This window comes from Oncorhynchus keta, chromosome 24, assembly GCF_023373465.1.
Source record: "Oncorhynchus keta strain PuntledgeMale-10-30-2019 chromosome 24, Oket_V2, whole genome shotgun sequence".
Lineage (NCBI taxonomy): Eukaryota > Metazoa > Chordata > Actinopteri > Salmoniformes > Salmonidae > Oncorhynchus > Oncorhynchus keta.
In genome coordinates, this window is record NC_068444.1 from 35,837,603 (window position 1) to 35,855,452 (window position 17,850).

At 40.7% G+C, this 17,850-nt stretch overlaps 4 protein-coding genes across 5 annotated transcripts in view; 2 read left to right on the top strand and 2 right to left on the bottom strand.

The window, feature by feature from the left end:
• Window positions 1–21: 21 nt before the first annotated feature.
• On the bottom strand, window positions 22–3,489 carry LOC118402653 (phosphatidylinositol-glycan biosynthesis class F protein-like). Of its 2 annotated transcripts, none has more exons than XM_035800827.2 (6): window positions 3,258–3,489; window positions 2,530–2,787; window positions 2,313–2,404; window positions 2,068–2,184; window positions 1,577–1,685; window positions 22–1,446 (listed from the first exon to the last, which is right to left on the bottom strand). In XM_035800827.2, the coding sequence occupies exons 2-6, from the start codon at window positions 2,755–2,757 to the stop codon at window positions 1,333–1,335; spliced, it is 660 nt and encodes a 219-aa protein (XP_035656720.1). In that variant the 5' UTR covers window positions 2,758–2,787; window positions 3,258–3,489; the 3' UTR covers window positions 22–1,332. The 2 variants fall into 2 exon arrangements, with proteins under 2 accessions (XP_035656720.1, XP_035656718.1); XM_035800825.2 differs by having other exon boundaries at window positions 2,530–2,792.
• Window positions 3,490–3,574: 85 nt separating this feature from the next.
• Window positions 3,575–7,353, top strand: LOC118357455 (cysteine-rich PDZ-binding protein-like). Its single transcript, XM_035734559.2, has 5 exons — window positions 3,575–3,695; window positions 4,007–4,072; window positions 4,176–4,230; window positions 4,298–4,419; window positions 6,743–7,353. The coding sequence occupies exons 1-5, from the start codon at window positions 3,680–3,682 to the stop codon at window positions 6,805–6,807; spliced, it is 324 nt and encodes a 107-aa protein (XP_035590452.1). The 5' UTR covers window positions 3,575–3,679; the 3' UTR covers window positions 6,808–7,353.
• A 480-nt stretch (window positions 7,354–7,833) lies between these two features.
• LOC118357457 (GTP cyclohydrolase 1-like) lies at window positions 7,834–16,924 on the bottom strand. The gene is made up of 6 exons (XM_035734563.2): window positions 16,431–16,924; window positions 12,432–12,541; window positions 12,021–12,076; window positions 11,009–11,040; window positions 10,802–10,886; window positions 7,834–10,670 (listed from the first exon to the last, which is right to left on the bottom strand). The coding sequence occupies exons 1-6, from the start codon at window positions 16,726–16,728 to the stop codon at window positions 10,541–10,543; spliced, it is 711 nt and encodes a 236-aa protein (XP_035590456.2). The 5' UTR covers window positions 16,729–16,924; the 3' UTR covers window positions 7,834–10,540.
• The window catches only part of msh2 (mutS homolog 2 (E. coli)), a 31,363-nt gene continuing 27,011 nt past the window's right edge, over window positions 13,499–17,850 (top strand). The window contains exon 1 of the mRNA XM_035734561.2: window positions 13,499–13,517. The gene's annotated coding sequence lies outside the window, so the exon portion shown is untranslated. The remainder of the gene's footprint in view (window positions 13,518–17,850) is intronic.

Sequence of the window (17,850 nt, forward strand, 5' to 3'; positions counted from 1 at the left end):
ACGGAAAAACAATCAGAGGAATAAAAAGAAACTAAGACTTTATTTGTCAAAAAAAGTGGAAATCTGGAATATTTTTACATGGCAACATCATATTTTACAGGAGAGGGCCTGTCCACCAACAGCCCAACACATATTCAGATGCCAAAGGAATACAGCAGGAATACTACTAGGATAATTGAACAGCAGCCTGGAGGAGTGACATAACAAGCATGCACATATATACAATACACACTTCCATACACAATACACATATACAATACACACACATACAATATCACTCTTTCACCCCAATATACAATGCACATACATACAATACACATACATACACTACACATACATAGTACTTGTATGGATAGACGGTGCACTGTCCATCTCTCAGTACATATCAAAGCTGCAGGCTAAAGTTAAATATAGACTTAGTTTCCTCTATCGTAATTGCTCCTCTTTCACCCCAGCTGCCAAACTAACCCTGATTCAAATGACCATCCGACCCATGCTAGATTACGGAGACATAATTTATAGATCAACAGGTAAGGGTGCTCTCGAGCAGCTAGACATTCTTTATCATTCGGCCATCAGATTTGCCACCAATGCTCCTTATAGGACACATCACTGCACTCGATACTCCTCTGTAAAGTGGTCATCTCTGTATACCAGTCGCAAGACCCACTGGTTGATGCTAATTTATAAAACCCTCTTAGGCCTCACTCCCCCTATCTGAGATAACTGCTGCAGCCCTCATCATCCACATACAATACCCGTTCTGCCAGTCACATTCTATTAAAAGTCCCCAAAGCACACACATCCCTGGGTCGCTCCTCTTTTCAGTTCGCTGCAGCGAGCGACTGGAACGAGCTGCAACAAACACTCAAACTGGACAGTTATCTCAATCTCTTCATTCAAAGACTCAGTCATGGACACTCTTACTGACAGTTGTGGCTGCTTTGTGTGATGTATTGTTGTCTCTACCTTCTTGACCTTTGTGCTGTTGACTGTGCCCAATAATGTTTGTACCATGTTTTGTGCTGCTACCATGTTGTGTTGCTACCATGTTGTGTTGTCATGTGTTGATGCCTTGCTATGTTGTTGTCTTAGGCCTCTCTTTATGTAGTGTTTTGTTTATATTTATTATTATTTATACTGTTTTTTTTTTTTAAATGTATCACGGGCCCCCGTCCCCGCAGGAGGCTTTTTGCCTTTTGGTAGGTCGTCTTTGTAAATAAGAATTTATTCTTAACTGACTTGCCTAGTTAAAATAAATAAAATAATACAATATACATACATACATACATACTCTCTCACACCCACCCACACTCCCTCCCTCCCTGTCCATCACTTGCTCTTGTAGGTGAGGTGTTTCCGGTGCCAGTGTATCCAGGCGGGGGCGACGACTAGCCCAGTCAGGTAACCAATCACTCCACCCAGACTGCAGGACACAGGCCACACCTACAGGAAACAACGTTGTGATATAAATATATTGTGTAGAACAAACAGGGCTTACTGATATACAAAGTAAGGAGTCGTGTCAGCTCTACTCATTGCCTTTCTCTGTGTGTGTGTGTGTGTGTGATCTGACCTGCCAGGGTCGGTCCCAGTCCAAAGGGATAGGGAAGGCTCCCAGCCAGGCTCCCACAACACTGCAGCCGACCACCATCTGTAGAGAAGTGTCCCACACTGACATGGCCCTAAAACAAATCACACAAGTATACATTTACACATTTTTTTTACACACACACACACACACACACACACACACACACACACACACACACACACACACACACACACACACACACACACACACACACACACACACACACACACACACACACACACACACAATCGACATTGTGAAGCTTGTGACATAGTGGTAGAGACTGTCTATCAGTGGACATACAGTACAGACATACTGTCTCTGTCAGAGAGAGAGAGCAAGAGAGAGAGAAGATAAAGAAGTAGTTGGAGAGAGAGTTTGACTAGAATGTGAGAGAGAATAAGAGAATACAGAAATGCGAGACTTAAAGAGAGACCAAGAGAGACAGAGGTAGACGTAGATAGAGGTAGTACCCATGTCGGCTGAAGACTCTTATCCAGGCTTGGACGTTGGGCCCGAGGACACACACACACCTCAGAGTAGTTAGACTGGTCAACAACACCGCCAGAGAGAACGTCTCCAACGCAGACCTAACACACAAACACAGTGAAAGACTCAGAAACAAAGACTTCCAAAGACTTTCAACACAACGACTTACAACACAATCTGACACACTCAATATTGGCAGGTGGAGACACACTGTCTTGGCAGAACTCACTCCAGTAACGGTGCTCCATACAGGACCACTACAGTGTGGAAGAACAGACAGGAGAGGAGCAAGTAGAGACAGGAACGCACCAACCTAGACACCTGGGGGGGGGGGATGATCACCTCATACCATTCAGTTCTCGTATAAACTGATCATATCTTCATAGTGAGTATGCCTTGTAGGTGAGTGTGTGTGTTTCTGTTTCTTTAGGTGACTGTGTGTGTACCTTGTAGGTGATAGTGTGTTTCTTGGTAGGGGGGCTGACCCCCAGCAGCCAGAACAGGGAGATGTTGACCACAGCGACAACCCCGGCAACAGAGTACTGCCACAGCAGGTGTGTCCCATACACAGAGAAACCCGGCACTAGCACCGCCGGCACCACTGTCGCCATAAATACCCCCGATGCCATGATGGCGTGGCTGGACGCCATATGTCTGATCTCCTCATCCCACATGGTGCTGGAGAGAGGTCTGGTCAGGACTACCTGTACTGAAATCGGAAATATAGTATCCTGTTGCTGTATTTGAGAGGAAAAGCCATAGCAGGGTTTGAACCAGCAACCCCAGTTACAGGGCAAGTGCACTACCACCTGACTGTGCTATAAAAGGCATGGTTAGCAGATACAGACACTCAGGTAGTCTAGTGCTTAAGCACTTTGGGCCAGTAACCGAAAGGTTGCTAGCTTAAATCATCGAGCCAACTAGGTGAAAAATATGTTAATGTACCCTTGAGCAAGGCACTTAACCCTAATTGCTTCTGTAAGTCGCTCTGGATAAGAGGGTCTGCTAAATTACTAAAATATATAAATATGCCAGACCAGGCTGGATGCATTGTTAATCATCATCATAATAGTCTGAACCACTAAAACCCCTCGCAATAACCCAACAGCTATTTTTTTTTAGCACAAAACCAACTACTGCAGCTCCAGTCCGGTGGATAGTCTGAATAGCCTACCTTGAGAACCCCTTCCTCGTACTGAGATATGACGTTGAGTCAAGTTTTGCTGTCTAGCTAGCTACGGCCTTTGTAGCCTAGCTAGCTGTATCCTTCGAAATAATACAGGAGTTTACTATTCTAAATGAGACAAGTCAATTTGAGGCCTGCGTGGCTGTTTTTCAAGATTTCACACCGATATTGTGGTGGTCATTCATCAGACTCCCTTCCGTAAACATTCAGCCGCGCAAGGTCAGACGCTTACATTGACTGACATATTTGTCAACCAATAACGGTTTACCACTCCTGCGAAACCAACCAATCAGGTTCTGAGGCCCCAGAGGTTGAAAACGGAAACAGGAAGTTTACAACTGACTAGCTACACATTTAGGTCCAGTTTATTAGTGGTGTTAGCAAAAAGTGTTGTACAAAACAAAGAAACTATGGTTTGCGACAATTGTAAGTAAGTTCTGGATAATTAGAAGTTATAAGAAGATAACTAACGTTAACTGGCTAGCTGCCTAATTGTGTTTATCTCAGCTAACTGTTGTGTTGCAGAAGGCTTGTTTTGTTGTTTAGTCTAACGTTACCGAGTTAACATGCCCTATTGTGTATCACAGACCGAACGGGAAGTGTTTGTGTGAGTCCTGCAGCTAACAATGAATTCCTATCTCTCATCTCTCCCCATCTTTCAACATCTACTCCTATTTCGGACCTTTCCTTCTCTCTTTCTTCACCCTCGGCCTCTATTGCTTCTCTTTCTATCTCAGGTGAGAAGAAGCTGGGCAGGGTGATAACTCCAGACACCTGGAAGGATGGAGCAAGGAACACTACAGGTACTATAGGACTCATATTATAGATACAGAATTGTGTATTACACATAGTATCAAACTATTCACAACTATGTATTCACAACAGTATACTGTATTATGTTTGTAGAGAGCGGTGGGCGGAAGCTGAATGAGAACAAGGTTCTGACATCTAAGAAGGCTAGGTAAGACAGCTGATGTTGTATATGGTCAGATGATGGTTATGTTACGATAATAGGATTCTGTCAACAGGTTTGATCCTTATGGGAAGCCAGGAAAATCAGGAAAGTCGGGCTTTGGCATCTGCCGAATCTGCAAGAGCTCTGTTCACCAATCAGGATCTCACTACTGCCAGGGCTGTGCCTACAAGAAAGGTACTATATCTGCCTACACACTAGTGATGCGTGGGTTTACTCATAACCTGCAGCCCCCAGGGTTATATGTGCGGGTCGAGCTGGTTTGGGGTCATAAAATATTGTGTGGATGAAGGGTGGGCGCGATGTATAAAGAGAAAACAATGCATTAAAAATCCATAAATGCGGTGGCAGGGTAGCCTAGTGGTCAGAGTGTTGGACTAGTAACCGGAAGGTTGCAAGTTCAAATCCCCGAGCTGACAAGGTACAAATCTGTCGTTCTGCCCTTGAACAGGCAGTTAAGCCACTGTTCCTAGGCCGTCATTGACAATAAGAATTTGTTCTTAACTGACTTGCCTAGTTAAATAAAGGTAAAATTAAAATAAAAATGTATACTTGTACAATTCTATAGGCTACATTGAGGTTTTTATTCTAATTATATTTATCAGGCGTTAGGCCCTGAATTAGGCTTACGCACTAACCGTACACTTGCCAAATACACACCAAATGCTTTTGGGAACTTGGGCAGAAAAAATTAAAGTCGATCCACTGAGACAAAAAGGTCAATGTCGTAGTTTAATTCAATAAGAGAAAAGCTGCAAAATGGAGAGTTGAAAATAAAGAGAAGGGAGGGCCAGAACAGTAGCCTAATGTTTGGGAAATATGTTGATTGTGAGGCGCTATAGATATTCGACAGGGACTTCAAATATGGGACATCAATATAACTGAAAAGTTCAGATGGGTTAAATGGAATAGTAGTCCTCACTGAAATCTGGACACTGACTGTAGGTCTATAACCTCTCACATAGCCTATTATAATACTAACTCCTGCAGAAGTATTATATATTTCTTACAGCATCTTGAGAGAATGAATGCGCGATTAGGGACCGTCTGTAAAGGTGCTATCTTTATCAGCATCGTAAAAGCTGATAAAATATGCATCCAAGCTGAAGGGAAATCTTATCAGAAACATGTTGGGTTGTTTTCACAGCTTTAATTCTATTAAAACCAGTCAAACTGATGTCATTTGTCAATTTTACACACAAAATCATTCCCATTTTTGCATTTTCTCCCCGTTCCCTAAATGCCTTTGCTGCAGGAGAGAAGCAGAGATGAAAGCGAACGTTACCAATGTCAACTAGATGCATTAAAAATCTAACTAGATTGATGCATTCATTCTATCGATTTATGACATTTTCTGGTGAGCAAGGGTTTATTTAGTCTTCTAGGGCAACAAGTAATTACAGATGAGAAGCTGCATGTATCTAAACAAGTTGACTAACAAATAACCTACCAAAATGCCGGAAATTATAAGCAGAATCGTGTCTTTAATTGGGCTTTAAAAAATCAACAACCTGCACCCCCTGTCAAAAAATAGTTAGCGCATCTCTGACTGTACAGCGCATTTTCTATATTTGCGGTTTAGGGTCGGGGGCGGACCTCAGATTTTCAGTTTATCACATATAGTCGGGCGGTGTGGATGAACAAACAGCTGACCCGCGCATCACAACTACACACCCCATCTTGTCTGCCATTTTGGTTGCTCTTGTAGGTGAAAATTCATGACAATGTTTGATGCTGCAGTATCTAGACTGTTTTCCCAGAAGTATTGAGACAGAAAACATAGAGTTAATTAATAGACATGTGTAAGCAGGATAAAGGCTGAGCTCAGGTGAATGGACAGAGCTGGATAAACAAAGAGTTAACCATTGGACATGTAAAAACAGAACGGAAGCAGAATCCATGGGAGTGTACAGACTGGGTCAACATGGAGTTAATCACTAGATATTTAAAAACAGAACTGAAGCAAAAAATGCGTACCTTAATTAATATAGGCACCAAAAGCCATGTATCTGTAATAAGAACATATGTTTGTACTAATCAAGTAATATTAGAAAATAAGTTATATTAAGAAAGTATGTATGCAATAAATGTATTATTTATTTGTATTAACACCGCCACCAATATAATGGCGCCGCCACCAATATAATCTAAACTGAGCAGATGTGGGCATTAACAAACAATTATTGGGACAGGAAGATAATGGTGGCTCAAGGCCAAGGGGAGTTAATCATCTACATAGAGGGGAATGACCATGTGTGTTATTTGAAGTTGGAAACCTATAAAGCTTGAATGTAACAAGAAAATGAACTTGTTCCATGGAATTGCTCGGCTTCTGTTACTTTGTAATAAAGTCGATTTGAATTTACAAGTTGCGGTATCTGACAAATATTTGATTCAATATTTCCACAACACTCTCTAAGAAGCAAATTGTCATTCAGTGAAGTTGTAATAATGTTCACAATCTCCCTTCTCTCCCCCTTTTTCTCTCACTCTCTCTTAGGGATCTGTGCCATGTGTGGGAAGAAGGTTCTGGACACCAAGAACTACAAGCAGACCTCCGTCTGATAGTCTTCTGACAGGCCACCAGTATAACCAGAGAAAGAAGGGGAGGAGTGAGAAAGAAAAGGAGGGAAAGGGGAAGGAAGGTGGGCACGAGAAATGACCGCTTTATTGTGTAGCAGGCTTGCTTTGACCCTGCCTAAATCTCTCGTAGCAGAGATACAGTCAAAAGGTTCTTACTCTTTCCAGCTCTCTCGTGTGTGTGTGTGTGTGTGTGTGTGTGTGTGTGTGTGTGTGTGTGTGTGTGTGTGTGTGTGTGTGTGTGTGTGTGTGTGTGTGTGTGTGTGTGTGTGTGTGTGATGGAGCCCTCCCTATTGTACAGATCCTATAACCCTCTGCAATAAGTGGCCAGTACTGTTCCACACACCAAATCCGAGACTACTTTTAGTTTTAATACCTGGACTGATGGCTTCTCTCCGGTCGTGTCAAACCTGCTCTGATACAGGAGTTTCCTTTTATCAATTCATTGGAAATTATATCAAGTGTCATGTTTTTGAGTGTATTAATATAATACATATGTAATGGCAATTAAATTATTATTCATCAACTTTGTTTTGTCTCAGCCCAAAACATTCCAACAAATGTCTGTTTGTTGTACATGGTCTTATTCAATAAGCTTGAAGACAAGTCACGACCCTGTTCTCTGTATCACTCGGTCACCTGTACACGCTGCAGTGATTGGTTTAGAACCTCTGACATCATCATGATGTGACACGGCATGCTGTAACTTCCTGTGTGACCCAGGATTCAGGTTAGATGCCGTGTTCACATGCTAGTCGGAACTTGGAAACTCTGAAATGTTCGACTTGCTAACTGGTTGAACGTGGCACGTGTACAATGGCACGTGTACAACTTCAACCAGTTAGCAAGTCTGAAATGTCAGAGTTCTGACTAGCATGTGAACGCGGCAGGAGAACAGAGGTTGGCTGAGTCATTGCAGCTGCCCACTGACATTTAAAGGCACCGTCTCCCCTCAGGCTCTACCCCAGCAAACACACACCCAGCCCATTACACAGAAACAAAGAGCCACTCTATTGTGGTGATCTAGTTTAATTGAGAGAACACACAACATAATGATGATTCATGAAAACAAATGGCAACATAGACAGAGTAAAACACTGTTAGACACATACTAGGAAATATAGATGTAGAACACGTGTTGGCTTATAAACCGTAGAGATGCTTTTGCTGACCAGTGCTGAAATACACTTTTTTTTTCAAATGTTGGTTACAGATATTTTCCTTTATTTTACATACAGATGAAACATTATGGAGTCTTAACAGGCTAATCTGCTGTTGGAAAAATAACTTTCGGTAAAAAGATGAGGGATGGGGCTGGATAAATCAAACCGCTCTAAAAATGTATAGACCGAGCTATGTATGCAAGGACTGACCGTCCACGATATCACAATTATAGTTTTAAAATAAATCTTCAGGATTGGTGGGTCCCCTGCGGGATGGTTGAGCTAACATAGGCTATTGCGATTAGCATGGGGTTGTAAATAACAAGAATATTTCCCAGGACATAGACATATCTGATATTGGCAGAAAGCTTAAATTCTTGTTAATCTAACTGTACTGTCCAATTTACAGTAGCTATTACAGTGAAATAATACCATGATATTGTTTGAGAGTGCACAGTTTTGAACATTAAAAGTTATTAATAAACAAATTAGGCACATTTGGACAATCTTGACACACAAGTTTGAACAGAAATACAATGGTTCATTGGATCAGTCTAAAACGTTGCACATACACTGCTGCCATCTAGTGGGGGAAAAAAATCTAAATTGCACCTGGGCTGGAATAATACACTATGGCCTTTCTCTTGCGTGATCTTTTACCAGATCTAATGTGTTATTGTCCAACATTCTTTTCACATTTCCACAAACTTTAAAGTGTTTCCTTTCAAATGGTACCAAGAATATGCATTCCCTTGAGCTACAGGCAGTTAGATTTGGGTATGTCATTTAAGGTGAAAATTGAAAAAAGGGGGCAGATCCTTAAGAGGTTGTTTTGAGACTATACAGTGTTTGTTTATATTTACAAACATTTGAGTAAAACACGCATATATGTTGGGTTCTGATTGGGTGTAACAGTTGAACTAAGCTCATTAGGCATATAAGTTATATTTCTCAAGAATTAATGGGTAAAAATAATTAATTTTACAAATCCAAAAATGTATGTAGTGACTGCAGATTGTCCCTTTAAAAAGGGACATTCCACCACTTTTCAACCTCAGTCATTATGTCTAGAAATGAAAGGTTATCAAACCCATTCACAGGGTTGGTTAACTCTGGAGATTCCTTTGGCTTTTAGAATCAGGTAAATCAGCCTTTAATTTCCTTGCACCTTAAGTGTGGAATGATCTACATACAATCCACTTCAAACTTGGAGGAATTGATACCTCTAGAGCATTTCAGATGGTTGTTTCGGAACCTTTTTACTGAAGAATGTCTGTTTTTTGATGAGTGTGTTTTTCTTTTGTGTATAATAACATGTATTTAATTGTTTTGTGGTTTAATGTGTATTGTTGTGCTAAACAGGGCTCATCTGGAAAAGAGACCTCGGCCTTAACATTGACTCCCTGTCAAAAGAAAGGTTAAGTAAGTAAAAAAATACAAATCTCCAGCACCATACCAGTGTCTACATATGTGAAAACGGCTTGTTTCTACATTCTGTAGGTAAAATAAGAGGTCCTAAAAAAGTGCAACTTGATGACAGTAACTAGGTTCCACCCAATCGGTGTGACAGATTTTCATGTGAATATTCAAAAATCTGCATATGAACAATATGCACATTTTCCCACCAGAGATGTATTTCCATCAAATGTACTTGTTGCGGATAAAAGCCTGTGCATGATGACGTAGTGCACATAAAAATAACTTTTGCGGTTAAATATACAAGTAAAAAAAAATACAAGTTAAATGGGTTTCCATTGCATTTTCAACTCTACTGATGCTTGTCACAAAACTGCTAGGTTATATCCGGTATGTGCCCACTCTGGTCATATCACAAGAATAAGCCTTGATATTTAATATAAAGGAGTGAATTTCATTACTTATTTTATCTGTAGCCTAATAAACTGCATGATTTCCTGAGACGTAGTGGGAGTACCACACAACATATTGCGTGACTCCAAATGTACTTTAGATAATATGGTTATTCTATCAAAATTTGCGCATAAAGGTGTTTCCCACCGCAACTCCTCACATAATTATTTTTACAACCACAAAAAGACACCACCTTGTCTCGCGTATTTTGTTTTGTCGACATTTGGAAAGTTTACCGCCAAATTTTCTATTTCCATCAGGTCTGTTGTGACATTTTTTTATCCGACATGTACTTTACTCACGTAAAAAATGTTGAGTGGAAACCTGGTTCATGAGTTGCATTAAAAAAGGTAAGAGGTAGGGCACTTTCCTGCTCGCAGTATCACAATAAATCTCAGTCTTAACTAGTCATATCTAGTGCTTATAACTAGTGTATAACTAGTGTATATATATATATATATATGCCATTCTATACAGTAGAGATCATGTTTTAAGACTGTCAGGTTTTCTAGCTGAGGTTAGCTGAAGGCACCATAATTATAGCCTCTCATAATTATAGCCTGCATTGCCTTTGGTGTATATAAGGCTTCTGTGAGGTGTATGGAGTAGTCTTAGGAACTCTACCCTAGAACATGTGCTTTACAGGGTCAGGGCAGGGGCTAGAGGTCAGGGGTCAGAGATGGTTGCTAAGCAGTCCTGGTGAGTCGTAGGAACTCTTCTCGAGTCTTTGGATCTTCTCTGAACACCCCCAACATGCAGCTGGTCACAGTTCGACTGTTCATCTTCTGAACCCCACGCATCACCATACACATGTGCCTGGAACACATGAAATACAAGCCAACACAAGAATGCCCCGCTTTACTCTCATGATTAACATGTGATTTTTAAGTCTGGAACTTCAAGCACCTAATAAACATTCAGAGGTGGTGAGAGTGTGTAGTACTCACGCTGCCTCTATAACCACAGCCACACCAGCTGGCTGTAGAGCTTCTGATATCGCCATGGCAATCTGCTTGGTCAGACGCTCCTGGACTGGGAAGGGGAACACGCACAGAATGTTGCCTATTTCTTACAGTAATGTTTCGTATATGTCCTTTGAACTACAGTATGCGTACTGTGTATGTATAGTTGAGTAAGCCCTCTGCCATTCTTACCTTGGAGCCTCCGACTGTACATCTCAACAATCCTACAGCCACACACAACAAACAAACAGTTACTATCACAGTAAGAACAGACACACATCAGTGGAGGCTGGTGGAATGAGCTATAGGAGGACGTGCTCAGTGTAACGGCTGGGAGAAAGAAAAAAAATGGAACGGAGTCAAACATGTGGTTTCCAATATGTTTGATCCCGTTTACATTTATTCTATTCCAGCCATTACACAGAGCTTGTTCTCCTATACCCCCTCCCAACAGCCTCCACTGATGCGCGCTCGCACACACACACACAGAACAATAATATAATACAGTAGAATACCATCAAACATATAGCTAATTGGTGATCAGGTTTGATAATGATTAATGTCTTCATAAATAGAGAGATGACCCGATACACAATCTGTCAATCATTCTATCAACCTGTCGATCACTCTATTAATCTGTCAATCATTCACTGCCTGCCAAAACATTATCTGAAATTGTTAGGCAAGATCTGATCAATGTGCATGTTTGGAGTGAAACATACAAAAGGGTTGAAGGGCTATAAAGTATGGGGAGAGAAATAGAGACAGGGAGGGAGGACAAGGGAGAGACAGAGACAGAGAGAGGCTGTGATAATAGAAGAATGATTCCCACTGGTCTGGAGGGATTTTCTCATGGTCTGGGAGCGGCTAGGTCTGGGTATTGTGTGTGTGTGTGTGTGTGTGTGTGTGTGTGTGTGTGTGTGTGTGTGTGTGTGTGTGTGTGTGTGTGTGTGTGTGTGTGTGTGTGTGTGTGTGTGTGTGTGTCTGGGGTGAGACAGGATATTAGCAGTAGGGCTTACAGTCTAAGCCTCCAGGTCAAAGAACTGAAATAACAGAAGAACTCAGCCACCCAGCACTAACACACACACACTCGGGTAGCCCGACCATTCCCTGCCCCTGTCATGAGCCAACCAGCTTCTCCAATACACACACTACGTATGGACTGTGTGTCAGTTGTGTGTGTGTGTTTGTACTGTATACTCACCTAGCCAGCTTGCTAAGCCCGACCACCTTCTTATTTGGCAGGTATCCGATATGTACCTGGGTCAATGCAACAGAGTAGAAATACAGGTCAGAGTTCAAACAACCAGAGCAGAGTTTCAAATGTGACCTGCTCAGCACACATACAGCATCTTCATACTGTTTGTAAACTCGACACACAACACCAGACTGGCATCAAAGCCAACTCTCTGTGTGTGTGTGTGTGTGTGTGTGTGTGTGTGTGTGTGTGTGTGTGTGTGTGTCCCATTGCTCCCTATCCAGGACAAAGAACCCAATAACCCCCCCATACTCTCTTTCCAACAGAACACACTCTCTCTCTCTACCATTCTTTGCTCTGCTATTCTCTGTCAGCCACTCCCCACCCCACTTTCTGTCTTTAGAGCCCCAGTCTTACCCTGCCAAAAAAGGGTACAAGGTGGTGTTCACAAAGAGAGAACATTTCAATGTCTTTTACTATCACTATCTCGTCATGGTCCTCGTCAAATATGGCATCATTCAGGATGTCTGTAGAGAGAGCGAGAAAGAGAGAAAGTTCATCAAATTGTTATAAAAGCCTATCAGTATTGTTCAACCTCTGGTCTACAGTTGAGTAACAGGTGGTTGGAGGTGGGGAAAAGACTTAGACCAGGGGTGTCAAACTAATTTAGCCTCGGAGGCAGCATTTGGTCTTCAACTAGGTCTGGGGGGGCGTACTGAAAAAGGCTGTATGTTTGACACCCCTGATTTAGACCATACAACCAAGAGACTGCTCTATTCTAATTACAAAAAAAAGGATCGTGAACGAAAATACGTATCAATGACATAACACCAACACACACACACATTATTAGATTACAGGTTAGAGTGGTGTTTTGGAAAAAAAATGTCAGATTATATAACCGCACCACACGCGGATAAAGACGACGCACGCGGTCTTGGCGAGCTCCTACAGCCAGGACCGATAAACGCGAGTCACCCGCTTTAGCGCTAACAGCAACATCTGTCTTGATGAGAATTGGTAATCGTGTTAACACATAACTCAAATTTGGGTTTCGATTAACCCACGCAACTGCATGATAACAAGATAAATAACAAATTATGCATATAGCTGTTGAGTTCAATTCAATTATGTAATTTGGATCCAAAAATATATTGTTCAAGATTTGAGAGAAACATAAACACTGTAAAAAGTTGGATAGCACTTTCATTCAGCTGAAGTGCTTTTTCTGATGTGTACAATCCAAAATTACGCTGTGGTTCATTAAACCTATTCTATTCAATTAGTCAGAAATCAAAAAACGAATTTGACAGATCAATGTGATTTTTTAATGATAGGAAAGCTTCTAAATTGCTTTCAACATCTCATGCACATTCACATTGCATGATGGTGGGTGCCAGCTTGCGATGGCAGCCTATCAGAAGTGTTGAAGGCGTGGCCTATTGTGGGCCTGGCTTTTGGTTTGTGATTTTAGTCCACCTGTGAGAGTAAATGTAATTCAAGGTAATATGTTTTTTTATTTTTTATTTACTACTTTATATGTTCACTGCCAGCACTGATATCTGCCTAAGTACTGCCATCGCTCATAATGAGGTGGTCATCATTTGGTTACGAAATTGTAGACAGTTAATGTGAATGTCTTATGTACAGAAAGTGTTTATCTAAAGTAATATCTTGATTAACAGGATATTGTTGAATTGCTTATTACCCAATTAAATAACCTTGTGTTGGTGATTCCAAAGTGAAAAATCAACTTGGTACAACATTTTTAAAAAATGGTTTGTATGTATATTTATGTGATAATGCCTGAGAAACCGGTGTTTGGAGGATATATTGGCATGGGTGTTGTCGAGGGCCAGGGCCAGCCAATATATCTTCCAAACACCGGCTTGAGGGCATTATCACTTTTATACAACGGGTTACCAACACATTCAAATAATTATTTATATATTTTCATTCCTTTTTTAAAAAATGTATTAATTCATACTATTTCATCCTTCCACAAGATATAGTCCCAAACTGGTTCGTCGTTCGTTCTGTCGGTTCGGTTACCTGTTTGTTTTTTTTCTACATCTATGGACGCGACCTAGTCGTTCGTTCTAAATGTTCCATTGCCATACTGGCTGGCAATGTTCTTATCCCTTGCTTGCTAGCTAGCCAACTATGGCTAACTTAGTCTCGTCAAAGAGTGCAGCCAAAATAACAGAAAAGTAGCTGCATTTGCGTAAATTTAATCTGTTTTCTAGTGACATTTATGTTGCAATGTTGATACAAATCTCCGCTGTTGAAATCTAAATGTTAGTCTAAAAGAAATGTGAGATAATTTCTAGATGTTTTTTTTAATAGTGGGTTGATGAGACAGTGGATTGCTCAGTCAGAGTAAATAGGCAGTGTGTGTTAACTTGCGGAATAGACACAGGCTGGAATGTGGTTTTAACCAATCAGCATTCAGGATTAGACCCACGGTTGTAAATACACAGTTGAAGTCAGAAGTTTACATACACCTTAGCCAAATACATTTAAACTCAGTTTTTCACAATTCCTGACATTCAATCCTAGTAAAAATGCCCTGTTTTAGGTCAGTTAGGATTACCACTTTATTATAAGAATGTAAAATGTCAGAATAATAGTTGATAGAATTATTTATTTCAGCTTTAACCCATACACTAATTTAGTATTTGGTAGGACTGCCTTTAAATTGTATAACCTATGTCAAACATTTCAGGTAGCCTTCCACAAGCTTTCCACAATAAGTTGGGTGAATTTTAGCCCATTCCTCCTGACAGAGCTGGTGTAACTGAGTCAGGTTTGAAAGCCTCCTTGCTCACACACGCTTTTTCAGTTCTGCCCACACATTTTATATACTATTGAGGTCAGGGCTTTGTGACGGCCACTCCAATACCTTGACAATGTTGTCCTTAAACCATTTTGCCAAAACTTTGGAAGTATGTTTGGGGTCATTGTCCATTTGGAAGACCCATTTGCGACCAAGCTTTAACTTGGTTCGTCTTGAGATGTTGCTTCAATATATCAACATAATTTTCCTTGCTCATGATGCCATTTATTTTGTGAAGTGCACCAGTCCCTCCTGCAGCAAAGCACCCCCACAACATGATGCTGCCACCCCCGTGCTTCATGGTTGGGATGGTGCTCTTCGGCTTGCAAGCATCCCTTTTTTTCCTCCAAACATAACGATGGTCATCATGGCCAAACAGTTCTATTTTAGTTTCATCAGACCAGAGGACATTTCTCCAAAATGCAGTTGCAAACAGTAGTCTGGCTTTTTTTATGGCGGTTTTGGAGCAATGGCTTCTCCCTTGCTGAGCGGTCTTTCAGGTTATGTTGATATAGGACTCGTTTTACTGTGGATATAGATACTTTTGTACCTGTTTCATCCAGCATCTTCACAAGGTCCTTTGTGGTTGTTCTGGGATTTATTTGCACTTTTGGCCTATTTCTTTTGATTTTCCCATGATGTCAAGCAAAGAGGCACGGAGTTTGAAGGTAGGCCTTGAAATACCTCCACAGGTACACCTCCAATTGACTCAAATGATTTCAAGTCTATCAGAAGCGTCTGAAGCCATGACATAATTTTCTAGAATTCTCCAAGCTGTTTAAAGGCACAGTCAACTTAGTGTATGTAAACTTCTGACCCACTGGAAGTGTATGTGAAATAATCGGTCTGTAAGCAATTGTTGGAAAATGTTGTGTCATGCACCAAGTAGATGTCCTAACCGACTTGCCAAAACTATAGTTTGTTAGCAAGAAATTTGTGGAGTGGTTGAAAAAGTAGTTGTAATGACTCCAATGTAAGTGTATGTAAACTTCCGACTTCAACTGTAATATATACAAACTTTTTATAAATACATATATATGATATATATACATATCTACATATAAATAAATACACTTTTTATTACAAAAAAATATATATATATTAAAATATATATATATATATATATATATATGTATTTATAAAAAGTTTGTATTTATTAGGTTTAACCAAAGGGGAAATGTAAATTGAGTGTTTAAAGAAGTAGGCAGAAGTAGGCAGCCGAACTATAGGTTTGCTAATAATCAAATAACAGTTGGCAGCGAATCATATATTTGGTATCAACAAATGTTTCTTTTTTTTTTACAATTTACGGTGTAGGAAGAAGGAATGTGTTCCAAGCTCTCTATTCTCTCTCTATCCTACGTTTGGCACTCTCCTGCTGCTCATCTTTGATAAATGTATTCTTATTTTGTTTCTGCACCAAAAACCTATAGGCCTATAGGTTTGCATTGCTTTTGCATCAGCTTTTGAAATGGATGGCAAAAACAGGGTACTGATATTCAAGTTGGATGTGCCCTTTACTTTTAGCATATTCCCCCCAATTATTCATCGACCAAATACTGAGTCCCACCGGGTCTTACCGTACACGTCCTCGTGGTATCCCTTGGTAAGGAACTGCATTGCCCTCGCGGCTCTTAGAGGCGTCCTCAGGAGCCCCTGCCGGTCCGTGTCCTCCCCGAGACCCCGCAAGATGCTGCTGTACGCTGCTTCGAGTGCCGGTAACCGGGACTCATCCTCAGCATCTTTACCGGACGTCTCATGCTGTTTCCGCTGCTGTACGGTGGTCTTCTTGGTCTCGAGGCTCAACTCACTAAAACCGTTATTATAGTAGAAATCTGTCACCAGCTGCTTCCCGGTCCCGTTACAATGGCTGTTCATCGCCGCTGGTTTTTGGTATTCGATCTGACAGAGGGAGAAACAATATACTGCCTTTCTAACTCAATAAGTTGCTGATTGTAAACGCTAGTTGTCGTTTTGTTTTCCCCCAAGCAGTGACCAGCAGCAGATTGTCCATGGCCCTGACCTGCGCTCCGTTTATATACCAGACCTACAGCAGCCGCGTGCGCACGGTGACAAACCAAACCTCTCTCCGCATTTCGTCACGCTAATGAAAAACATCGGGTGACGCCATCCTGCGCTCCAAGGGGTTAGTTCGTATGAATTGTCACGACTAGAAAAGCTTGCTTGTCTGTTATGTTGTTATCAATTCGTTAACTGAATGTTTGATTGTTTGTCATATCTGATTGGATTAAAAAAACATTGTCATGACTTGATCATCGGTCATTATCGATAATAAGCCCATATTCGCACGGAACGAGTATTAGTACAGAACGTTGATTTATGTAACTATATTATCCCAGAATGTCTGTTATTCCAGATAACGATTCGGAGGGGATTCGTTTTTTCCAAACTGCCCCATGTAATTCTTTATTTTTGTTGTTGTTGTTTATAAGCCATACCAAACAATCGTTGGTATAGATAGTGTCGCCATAATTGTGATCATTTTAGCGATCCACAATAGAAGACGTCCTAAATGTCCCCTCGTCTTCAGATGTGAGCCCAACAGCGCCCTTGATATGCATTTTTAGTCTATGGATGAGAAAGTTAACTTGTCATTTCCAAACGTTAGCTCAGTTGTATTATGCTTTGCGATCTATTAACAGCAAGGTTATAAAAAACATATTATATTACGAAAAGGGGATCTGCTATGGTTACAAGCCAAATAACCCTTATTTGACACTATATATAACCATTATTTTGTGTGTGTGTATAGTAGTTGCGCATCACAACTTATTTTTAATTATCTATACAAAATATAATTGGTTTGACTTGATTACCTGGGGCAATGGACATTCACAACCCGGATCATGGGAAGTGACAACGAGCTCTTATAGGACCAGGGCATAAATAATAATATAATAATAATCAATAATTTTGCTCTTTATTTCACCATCTTACATATAAAACCTTATTTATTCATCGAAAATTGTGAATAATTCA